The sequence below is a fragment of the Mya arenaria genome, chromosome 14 (genome assembly GCF_026914265.1).
Source record: "Mya arenaria isolate MELC-2E11 chromosome 14, ASM2691426v1".
Lineage (NCBI taxonomy): Eukaryota > Metazoa > Mollusca > Bivalvia > Myida > Myidae > Mya > Mya arenaria.
This window is the reverse complement of record NC_069135.1, coordinates 59,828,102-59,841,004: the sequence shown is the minus strand read 5'-3', so window position 1 is coordinate 59,841,004 and position 12,903 is coordinate 59,828,102. Positions and strand designations below refer to the sequence as shown.

Below are 12,903 nucleotides of genomic sequence, written 5' to 3'. Positions count from 1 at the left end.
CTACTCTAATTTCATACCCCATATTTAAAGTTAAGCATTAAGCGCATACGAAAGATATCCAAAAAGTAATCCAAATAATAGTTGATAATGAATACTTACTATTTTTCTATTTCCTCTTGTTCTTTTAAAAAAATATTTGTTGAAGACATATATTGCTTTTAAGACAATTGAAAAACAGCGGTTTTCTAACTATTCAAAACGAAAGTGAAAGTGTACAATAGCGAAATCCTATGCCTTACTGTAAAAGCAGCAGACAACATTTTAACAACATATCGCTCGGCCCAAATTCGCTACAATACTATTGTTTCCAATGTGTAACATATTCAAAACTATACGCTGTCATTTCCAGGTCACCTGTTTATTGCTATGTTTTGTTATGTTATGTATGTTTGTAATTAGTGTCGGAAATTGATAATTTAGCTTATGTGTCTAGTTATTATTTTCCGGACGTTCAAAAACAAGTCATTTTCTCTTGTAAGGAATTTCTTTCTCAAAGCTGTTATTTTTTTGTATTCATTACAGTTAAAAGTAAGCCTAAGCGTCATCTTCTCACATTATATTGAATTGTGTTTGATTGTCTTGACACTATATTAGATATACCCAAAACGAGTTGTGGTCCTTGATAAAATTTGAAGTATATATCTGAACCAAGCGGTGAGCCAACCCTCGCTTCACGATTTGAACCCCACACTCTATTTCTCAAGGGTATTAAGTATTTAAAAAATAAATTAATAGGTAAAACGAACGTTTGAAGCAAATGTTTACGGCGACGGAAATCGTGCTAACATTACCAAAACGAGTCGAACATGAACACTTTGGCATTGTATCAAAACTGATAAAAATGAACGGCAGAAATCCCACATGTAATTTATTCAACTCATTTGCTCTAAGACAATTTTAAGAATACTTGTTTCAGAAAAACTGTCATTTCCAACAAAATACGACACAAGGTCTGTGTCGTGAAACATATAACCACGGTCCGTGGATGTAAATGATTCATACCCAAAGTTTTTATAGGTTTTATGACACTTTTAAAAAGACTGATTTAAGTTGGAATAAACTAAGCTCATAGCTTTAGTTTAACATTAAGTATTTCGTTTCCAAATATCAAACGGTATCACATTGTAATTAATTTAAATTTTCCAATATTCTTCCAACCTCACGAATAAAGAATCAACTCGAGGTCATTTATTTGTGTCGCAATAATAAACTTCATACGGGTCTAAACGAACTACCGTTTCCTTCGAGGTAGAACTTGGTCATTAGGATTCGGCCAATATCAAAGAGTTTTAAAAAATAAAATATAACAGTGATTTAATTTTCAGCTTCTGTTTGCTTTTTATATAAAAATAGACTGACATAAGTTAAAAGGGAATGCGATTAATGTTCATGAAGCGTTTGACTATCTATCATTTTAATTACAGCAGATGCAATTTTCGTTATATTATGACTGATGTAAAAAACAAAAACAAATGATATTATTTCCATTTCAATCAGACAGAAACCCCAACATAGACTTTTGTCCTCGTTTCGAATACCCTAAATGAGCGGTATTTTATTTTGCTTTCAGCAAAATTGCCTCGAGCATGGTTTTGTCTTTTGAATTGCCAAACGTGATATCTTTATGTATTCATTAAACAACCATAACTTACATTTGATGCACTCAATAAACTTATAAAATGTCTTTTAAATGAAGAGATATTATAGATGGTATTTACCACGCCGGACAATTGAGTTTTTCTAGGGTTATCTGGTTTCATCAGCCAATTAGTACTTGAAGTATTTTATCATATGACATACGTTTTATTTATGTTTGCAATAAAATACCGCTTTCTTGTATTATATTATATACATTCATATGATTACATGTACTTCAATATGCAGGTCTCTGCGTAAGTTAACAATTCAAATAGTGCTAATTTTTCTTTTAAATTTTATTCCTGCTTTTTCGATGAAAAATTCAGTAAAAGATTTTCCAAGAAGCTCCTCTTATGAGTATTCGAGGTTAATACCTCATGCACCGAGCGTACTTCCTTTTGTTACGGATGATAGGTCAAGGATTAACGCATGCATGCAACTTGCCCAATCATCGGCGTGCAAGCGTTTAAAGGAATCGTTCATGTTTTGTAGGATCAGATATCGAACGGTAATAATTCACATTTTGATAAAGAAACTTATATTAGTATGTTATATTATCTATTTAAATCACCATTTTTGTCCATTTATCTTTGTTAAACGTTGAAGAGCCATGTGAAGTAGTAAATGGGTAAGACCAAACAGTCTGTCTGAGGTAAAAGATCTAAACATATAAAACAATTTATAATGAGATTTATAATGCTCAAACCACTTTCATACTGTATCATTTGTATCTTTCACATAGTGTTTTTGAGTGTGTTCTTGAAGTTTATGATGACTAATTATATTTAAAGCGTCCTCTTCCGTGATTACATTAACAAATGAGTTTTTTATTGGAACTAATTGATATCATCTGTTGAACTTGTATACATAAAAATAATCTAATGTGAAAAATATTTTGAATTAGTTCAAAGATTTATACCATCATTTATTACGAGAACGAATACAAACATAAGTTGAAAATTAGTTAGGTTAGTTACTTACGATTTGAAAGTCCTTCAAAAAATCATAAATTTTGTAGCTATCATTTAATTAGAATAATAAATCCTATTGCAAGTACACTTGTGCATAGTACTCCTTTCAGCGGCTGCATATAAAAAATGCCTCAATCTGGTGACGTTAGAAGAAAGGAAACATATCCGACAAGAATGGTGAGCCGTTTTATATTTTACCTTAATTTTATACACCGGTTAATTAGGTTAATTAGAAAGGATACTTTTTATCTATTATATTTTATCCTTTGTTTTATTTTAATAGTAAATGGTATAACCAACAAATATATAATTTCAATACATCAATTCAAAATACGTTATGATAAATTGACTTGGAAAATACAAATAAAACAATTGCATGTAGCCTTTATTTGATGCGATATCTAAATAAAAATATAAACAAAGTTTAAGCCAGCCATACCCTGTATAAACCGGTGTGAAAAAGATATCGATTATCATTGTGTTTATGAAGAAATCTGTAAATCAAATGTTTTCAAGTTTAACACTTCGCTTTATTGTTTGTTATTTCAGAGAAAAGTTCAGCTCAAGGTCTGCAAATGCGAACTTATACAACCTTAATGGCGAATGTGCTCGTTTTGGTCAATTTTTTATACTAACTCGTACTGTGATATACATGCAAGCGTAATTAAGTAACTGTGCCGTCAGAAACAAACTGCTTCCCACAAAACAGAAGGTTAAAACAATTACACAATAATTTAATATAAAAGTATTGTCACAAGTCACAATGGTATATTCCTTTGTATCATATATTTATGTTATATGACTTTTGAATGAGGAAAACAACAGTCCATCTGCAAATATGTTAATACCACCGTTAATGCAATGTTGAATTTTACGCTAATATTGATATTGTGTCTGAATATGACTCTGTTTGTAGTGGGTTTTTTTCATCATTGTAGTTTTTTAAGCTTAACTTTTAACTTTTAACGCTTACCCACTGCTTCATTATATGGACACGATTTTGGACTAAAGGAATTTATTTTTTCTGTACCGTTGTCCGTCCATAGCAAATTTCGACATTACTGACGAGCTGGGCTAGAAAACTTGTGTATATTCATGCAGAGTTGTGTATGCAGAGGGAGGTGGTAATCATAGTTGTTTTTTTGGAGCCGAGTTATTTGCCCCTTCTTTTACCTGTTGAAGCAACTTTGCAGAAACGAGGATTTGTACGTAACAACCCTACCTTTACCATATCCGTCCTTACCCATCCCTACTCCATACACTCTTCTGCCTCGACCATAACCCTTCCTCGACCATATCCGTCCTTACCCATCCCTACTCTATACACTCTTCTGCCTCGACCATAAACCCTATCTCGACCATATTCGTACTTACCCATCCCTACTCCATACACTCTTCTGCCTTGACCATAACCCTCTTCGACCATATCCGTCCTTACCCATCCCTACTCTATACACTATTCTGCCTCGACCATAAACCCTATCTCGACCATATCCGTCCTTACCCATCCCTACTGCATACACACGGCTGCCTCGACCATAACCTTTCCTCGACCATATCCTTCCTTACCCTTCCCTACTCTTTACACTCTTCTGCCTCGACCACAACCCTACCTCGACCATATCTTTCCTTACCCTTCCCCACTCCAGACACTCGTCTGCCTCGACCCCAACCCTATCTCGACCATATCCTTTCTTACCCTTCCCTTCTCTATACACTCTTCTGCCTCGACTATAAACCCTACCTCGACCATATCCTTCCTGACACTTCCCAACTCCATACACTCATCTGTCTTAACCATAACCCTACCTCGACCATATCCTTCCTTACTCTTCCCTAATCCATACACTCTTCGGCCTCGAGCATAACCCTACCTCGACCATATCCATCCTAACCCTTCCCAACTCCATACACTTTTCTTTCTTAACCATAACCCTACCTCGACCATATCCTTCCTTACTCTTCCCTATTCCATACAATCTTTTGTCTTAACCATAATCCTACCTCGACCATATCATGCATTACCATTTCCACTCTTTACAGTCTCCTGTCTCGACCATATCCTGTATTACCCTTTCCAACTCTATACACAATTCTGCCTCGACTTTAACCAAACCGCTACCATATTATTCTGTACTCTAAAGAAAGGGTGTAGGGTAGGTGAAGAACGGGGTAGGGTAGACAAAAAATATAGCTAAAGTTGCAATATATTCGATTGATAGTTTATTTTGTAACGCATCTGCGTTATGAACAATAAATTAAGGTAATACATTAGTACCAACTTTTCAAATTGAAAAAAATGCCATTTAAGCGTTTCACGTATATGACCACCATACGTTTCCTTACATTCAGTTCAAACCAAATTGATTTAAAAAAGTATGTCGCGTATCTTTAAAGAATATATAATAATAATATATAGAAGATATTAATATAAGCCCAATTCTGGGCTAGCAACACTAATTATTAATTACGTTTTAAATTGAAAGAATTATGTGTTCTTCTCTGTATACCTTTTCAAAGAGGACGTAACTCCACCTGTGTCTGCGCTCATATGAAAAGAGACCGGTGGCTGATCCAGGAATTCATAACTGGTGGTGTCACAACCTCTTCAAAGCTTTTATTTCTCTGAGATAATGCAATGGCACGTATACAATCGTATACGGCCTTGCATCTTTTTTAATGACGAAAAAAACACTTTCAAACTGTACTTGATTTTGTTTCAGAAGACTGATTTTGTGTCAGTGCGGGTAATACTTCAACCCATTCGTTCCCTGTAATGGTCTTGGATTCACGCATGCTTATGGTGACAGATAACACTTCTACTAATCTCGGTAGATTTTTGAGTAATGCCTTTACCTAAACTGACAAATAAGCCATTGATGGACCCCGTGGACTTTGATTAAGAACAGTCTCAAGTCTTAACTCGGACTCAAAACTTTAAGACTTTAAATTGGATCTTCATGTCCTTGTAACTATCCTGCAAGAAAAGCATTGATTGTGAAATTTGCTTAATAATTTAACAAGTCCAATGCTTAACTACTGTATAATTAAAATAAAGTTTTATAAAAACATGGAATAAAGATTTTTTAGCTCGTTCATAAGAGGGCCTTCCTTAATCTAAGACTAAACTCACATTAAAAAAAACTCTACCTTTATGTTTTTATCGGAACTGGGGGCATATTAATACTGAACTGAGTTATCTTTCTGTTTAGTTCTATTCTCATACTTGAAATTGGTATAAGCATGTTTATCAAGCACTTGAAAATGCATGTTAAAATGCACCTAATCTCAATGGGATGTCATAATAATCAAGAATAATTGGGCCTGTAGTACTCACAGCATATGTTTGTTCTAAATTTGTCTGGCTTATAAATTGGTGATAAAAGATTATTTTTAATTAAAACTGCAAGATCCAACGTCTTAAACATAACTCAGTCTTGGAGGAAAAGGCTTTTAATTTCTTAGTGTCATTCGATAAATTGTACATTTTAAATAGCAACGATGCGCACGAACAATACTTTTTTTGATTGATTACAAAAAATGAAATTAATTTACAGCGTTTTGAACCACTGACACTAAAAAGCTGTGTACGTGACAATAATCTAGGTCTAAGTATTAGTTCATGGTTGAGCCAGCAATATTTTACACTTTACTATTTTTTCGTCCGAATTTCTACAATTGTGTTCAACTTTGATAAGTTGTCCACAGGTTATATTTTGATTAGTTTGCAGATTTAAGTAATTTGATTGGTGAAATATTTCCAATCAATATATATTTTGTAAACTGTGACCACACCACAAAATACAAGCAATTTCATGAACGCGGGTTATTCCCCGACTAAACCGGTTTAAATGCTATCATCATCGCTTGCCCTCGTTTAAATTTTTGACATCTGGGCACAAACTGAAAAAATATATAATCAACAGAAAATCCATGTTATCACTAACAGATACAAAAAAAACATTAACAGTTGTTCATATCTGCTAGAAAGTATTCAGATAGAATTTGCAGTTTGAGTGTTGAGACTCAAACACAGATACGTTGTCCAATTTGGTACAATAGCACGATCTTGCGTCTTTGATTATACTTTATAAGCAGTATTTTTCCAAAATAAATGAGGAAAATCAGAGGATAAGAATCATATAGTGTTATAATGAATAATGTTTGAAAATAGATTAGTTTTAATAAATGTGTTCATGTCAATTGTGAAGACAGAGATGAGCTGATATGAATTCACTCGAGATCGGTTTGGGTACCAATCCGGTGCCCTTGATAAAAAGGGTCATGGAAAATTGTTCACCCTCAACATTTCTAAAGATGGGCAGACCCCAAACACCTGGCCCATTCTCATCTCTTATACCCTTGAGACTTGAGAGTAGATTGTTTAGCAGTAATGCCCAAGATTTGAAACACATGCACTCGTTAAACAAGACAAAACAATATTCATATCAAACCTTATCCATCAGCTTATTATTGAACTAGCTCTGAGCCCCTGATCATCATAAATCACAGATTGCTCATTCCACTGAGAGTTGCCTAGTCACTGAATTGTATAAATACGAAAAGCCCATGACGACCTTACAGATAGCGCTCGGCGGCCAAGTGACTCGGAGTAAGGAATTAGCTGAAGTATTGAAGTTGAAGTATGCCTTTAGATACTTGCGATCTTAGTTCATTTTTAATTTAACCGTGAATAACAGATGCTGGTACCAGAATTGTTTTAATGAAATACTTACTATTATATTGTGTTTAAGGATTGCATAGTTAATACTATTTTAATCCAATAAAATAATTGACTCATTTCTGAAGTGGATTAAAAGCATACATAATAATGTTATACGATTGATTTTCACCATTTATATTGATGTCTTTCAAGGAAATCATGAGACTCATCTTTGTTTTTGGCACCGTCAGCTGCCTGATTGGTGTATCATATGCAACAGGTAAACAACATCTTTTTGGGTATAAAATCAATAGGTGTATGCAAAAGTAGGCTGGAATCTAGTGCCTTGGGCGTTTTAAATGTTGCGCATTCTCTTTTAAACCGAGATTGTTATATTTGCATTAGTTTAGTTCAAACTTATTTATTTAATAACGATTGTGAAACCAGTTATGACAACGTTGTATTAATCAGTCTCGATGGCACGATGCAACGATGCAACGCGAGAGAGAGGTCTTGTGTTGTGGGGTAACCGGAGTACCCGGAGAAAACCTACTTGTCCGGCTTGGTGTCCACACACCAAATCACATGCGCCCAGGCCTGGAATCGAACTCAGGTCGCCTTGGTGAAAAGCGAGTGCTCTATCCATTGCGCTTACCGGAAAACCTACTGGTACTTTAGGTGCTTATGAAATGATTTGTTTTTTTAAATGGTGTTGGAAGTAGCTGTGTTAAATCTTAAATCCAATCAAATTGCAAGGACAGATTTAGTAGTAAAATACAAACAAAGTTGTTTCAATGTGAAAAGCGCAATGGTCAAATTGGCAATATTTCTAAATGTGCATAATACTAACACATTTTAATTATTTATTAACAATCATTAACACATTCAAAAGCAGTTCCTAAATTCAAATACATTTAAGATATTGCTTCTTTTGGAGGAAGGAATGCTTTACTGTTTATAAAATGACGGCAATATTAGGAAACAATCTTTGTTAACAGTAGAATTCAGTCATGCTGCTTCTTTCTTATAGATTAGTTAACATAGCAGACAGGCTTACATAGAAAATATGAATATCTGAGACGACCATTTGAAATGAGAGAAACGTAGCTACCATGTTATGGCACATATCCATACAGCGTCTCTTTAAATTGCTCGAAAGTTTCTTTTTTTAAATTTTCATGGATAAGAGATACAAAAATATACCGGTTCTTTATTTACGTCAGAAAAATAGCCATTTTTAATTATGACTTAATTTTGAAAGTTACCATAAGCTTTGAAGTAGCACCTTTTTGTGTTTCAGTAATTTTTATGTATCGCACAGCTGAGGTAAATAACATGTTCTCAACGATAAAATTAACATTTTTTATAAAAGAAGCGTATAATACACAGCTTCTTCTCTTCGCCAGTTTATAATAGATGATATGATGATTTACTGTCAAAAATGTTTAACTGTATATATTTTTCCATGAAGTGAATTCGAAATGCTCAGAAACAACAGAGTGTAACACCACCCAGAATGAAATATGCGAGCATGGATACTGTAAGATAAGTAAGAAATATTAAAATTTTGAATTTGAAATCGTTTAACACCAAACCATTTAAATGAGACGGTAGTGTTATTTATCACTCTTTCAATAGTTTTCATATTATAATTGCAATGGAAACAGAGCAAAGCTTAAATATAATAACGCAAATGCCTTATTTCACAATTTGTTCTTAAAAATCATACCTTATGTAACAAAACAAACAGCGAATGGATTTTTCTTTAGTTTGTATTTTTTAATACTATCCTCTGATCCAATTGTAAACTTTAACGCCTCCCATTTTTTTCAGAAATTCAGGGTACGTGTTTTGTGGACCAGACCCCAACACCAACGGAAGCTCCTCCACCACAAGCTGGTGGTAATGGTCCAACGCTTGCACCAGTAGGAAATTCCGGAGTAAATGGCACCACGACTACCAAACCCACATCTGAAACATTACCACCTAAAACGGGAGCTGGTGCTACCAATCAATCCAACACCACAACAAAGACGCCTTCAACATCACAAACAATATCAACAGCTAACACCACAGCCAGCACAGCGACAAAACAACCAACAACCACATTGACACCGAAACCAACAACAGTTCAACGAAGAAAGCGTCGGGATGCATCGTCAACAACCCAAACAATGGCACAAATGACTGACAAACAGGAATGCGTAGAAAATTCTTCGTGTATAAAGACGGCTGGAAGCTCAAACATGACTTGTCAATGTAAGGATGGATTTGCCAATGACAACGGCTTCTGTCAAGGTGAGTAACACAAAATCGTTTGCCAATGACGAAGTATTTTGTCAGAGAGCGGACTAGCCCTTAAATGAAGATAACACATGTTTTATAAATTAAATATTTAAGAGAGAAAACAGCGGCTACCGTTCAACAATGCATTTTAATAATTATACATATATTTAAATATAATTATTGGCTGTTTGAACATAAGTTTATTTTACTATTTGTTTTCTATTTAAGATATATATGATCATTTTATAATTTATTATCTAGAGTTACTGTTTCTGAGTAGCATGTATTAATTACAGATGATATTACTGCAGTAAAAATGATAAACTTAATGTATAAACCAATCGTTATTGAACGAAACTTACTTGTATTTTAAATCTATAAATTCTGTTATATTCTTATAAATATGTTTTCCATTGTATCTTTTAATTAAGGCAGAACATGTTTTTACTTTTCAGCACAAAGCTCAGCATCAAGTCTGCGATTGGGATTTTTCACTGCTGTGATGGCGACTCTATTTGTGTGTGTTAGCTTGTAAAGGGATTGTTTTGTGTTGTGGGGTTGTTTGAAAAAGCCTTTGTGGATCATCTCATTAACGACAGATATCATTTTATGACACAACTGGTAAGCTATCGTCATTCTTTTACAAGTACCATATATTTATTCTAAAAAATTGTGCCTTAATAATTTAACATAAGAAGGTGCATCAATATCGAACAAGTTAATCGCGACTACCGGAGATGGGTGATTCATTATTTTATTTTGTAATTGTCTGGCGTTGGCATTTAATAAAATGTGTTTAAAGCTTTTATGAAATATAAGTGTACCCATGTTGTATAATGCCCTTCAAAATCTGGGAAATACAGATCTATCTTTAATACCAAGAAGATTTGACGTCACATTGCCCACTGACTTCAAGATCACTAAAATACCCGATTTTGCCTGTCGCTGTTCATTAATGACTTCAAATGGTTCTACGATGCCCATTTCTGCTGCTTACGCTATTCAATTTTGAAGTAGTACTTTTATTTTACGTCCTATTTACTATACGCCTAATTTCTATATATTGCGGTTCAAGTGATTTACTTCACAGCTGTTACAACTTGAGAATTAAAATCGACAAAGGCTTTTTCAAAACATGTATTGACAGTATCCGTCCACAAAATGGCTTGAAAACATGTATAATTCCAGTAGATATGAACATTGGGTTTTGAAATGTCGAAACTCTAGTAGACGAGTTACTTGTAAACTTCCTTTGCCTGATGACGCAGTTTGCAGATACCAAGGTCACAAGGACTTACACGCAACAGAGTGCAGCTTTTTATACTGGTGATTGTATCTTGTTTTCGCCTTTTGTATGTTTCAGTTGAGTCAATAAAATATATTTTCATAATAGGTCTTCTTTTATGAACCAAATGAACCTCGACTGGTTAAATTACCATGTATGGAGTACGCATCAATCGACCGCTCGACTGGTTAAATAACCATGTATGGAATATATATCATAAACCTGATCGACTTATTTAAAATACTATGTATAAAATAAATATCCAAAGTATGTAAAACGTATCCACCCCAACGACTGGTTAAATTACTGTGTATGTAAAACATATTGAAACACACTGCCGGTTAAATAACAATGTATGGAAACCATATCATTCACCCGCATGACTTATTTAAATTACTATGTATAAAATAGATATCCAAAGTATGCAATACATATCCATCCACACGGCTGGTTTACTTACTATATATGTATTATATTTCTTCAATGACACGGCTGGTTTAATTACTTTGTATGTAGTACATTGCATCCTACCGCACGGCTGGTTCAATAGCTTTGTATGTAATTCATAGCATTCACCCGCACGGATGGTTAAAATACAATGTATGTAATACATACCCACCCACGCGGCTGGATGAACTACTATGTAGGCAATACATATCTACTCACACAGCTGGGAAAATACTATGTATGCAATTTGGTAAAATGGTAAAATACTATGTATGCAATATATATCTACTCAAACGGCTGTGAAAAATACTATGTATGTAAAACATCTCTACTCACACGGCTGGGTAAAATACTATGTATGTAATACATATATACTCACACGGCAAGGTAAAATACTATGTATGTAAAACATCTCTACTTACACGACTGGGTAAAATACTGTGTATGTAAAATATATCCACCCACACGGCTGTGTAAAATACTATGTAGTAAAACATCTCTACTCACACGGCTGGGTAAAATACTATGTTTGTAATACATATATACTCACACGGCAAGGTAAAATACTATGTACGTAAAACTTATCTACTCACACAGCTGGGTAAACTACTATGTATGCAATACATATATACTCACACAGCTGGGTAAAATACTATGAATGTAAAACATATCTACTCACACGGCTAAATAAATACTATGTTTGTAAAAGATATCTACTCACACAGCTGGGTAAACTACTATGTATGTAAAACATATCTACTCATACGGCTGGATATAAAACTATGCATGTAATACATATATACTCACACGGCTGGGTAAAATACTATGTATGCAATACATATGTACTCACACGGCTGGGTAAAATACTATGTATGCAATACATATCGTCCACAAACACGGCTGGATAAAATACCATGTATGTTAAACATATCCAATAACAAGGTTGGGTAAAATACTATGTATGTAATACATATCGTCCGACCCAACGGCTGGTCAAATACATATCGTCCACACACTCGACTTGCCAAATAACTGTGTATGTAATACAGTTCGTCCACTCACACAAATGTATGATTATCAATTCATTAACTTTAAAAGTAGTGAATATTATTATGCATATGCACATGCATTTATTTACTCATTTTCACATTAAATGCAAACAAATGACACAATACGCTTTGATCGCCATTTTAATCTAAACTAATAACGTAAATGTTTGGATTTTCTCTAGCGATTTTCGTCTTAGTGTCATATCATCTCGGGGCTAGATATCGGTCATTTCAACGTTTAACGGGACATTAGATTTAAGAGATCATCATTACAAGACGACAGCCGGTTCCGTAAGCTTATTTGTTAGTGGGGGTTAAATCCTTTTAAAAGGCAATTATTGGTTAGGAAGAGATAATATAACGATTAATAGTTGACAGATGTGATAATGTCCCATGCAAGAGTTTAATCTACAAGAGGCTTACATGCGATGCATTGTAGAATTGGAACTTAGGTAACGAACAATATCAAATCTAAAATGATTCACAAGATCTGTTTTCATGAATGTCATATCAATAAATATAATTCACGACTAAGCACTAAAAGCTATACATCTCGAGTGGCGT

At 34.1% G+C, this 12,903-nt stretch overlaps 1 protein-coding gene across 1 annotated transcript; it reads left to right on the top strand.

The window, feature by feature from the left end:
• Window positions 1-7,215: 7,215 nt before the first annotated feature.
• On the top strand, window positions 7,216-10,948 carry LOC128216533 (salivary glue protein Sgs-3-like). Its single transcript, XM_052923123.1, has 5 exons — window positions 7,216-7,252; window positions 7,486-7,552; window positions 8,744-8,821; window positions 9,106-9,570; window positions 10,014-10,948. Exons 2-5 carry the CDS (start codon window positions 7,492-7,494, stop codon window positions 10,091-10,093), a joined length of 684 nt encoding a protein of 227 aa, XP_052779083.1. The 5' UTR covers window positions 7,216-7,252; window positions 7,486-7,491; the 3' UTR covers window positions 10,094-10,948.
• Window positions 10,949-12,903: the final 1,955 nt, after the last annotated feature.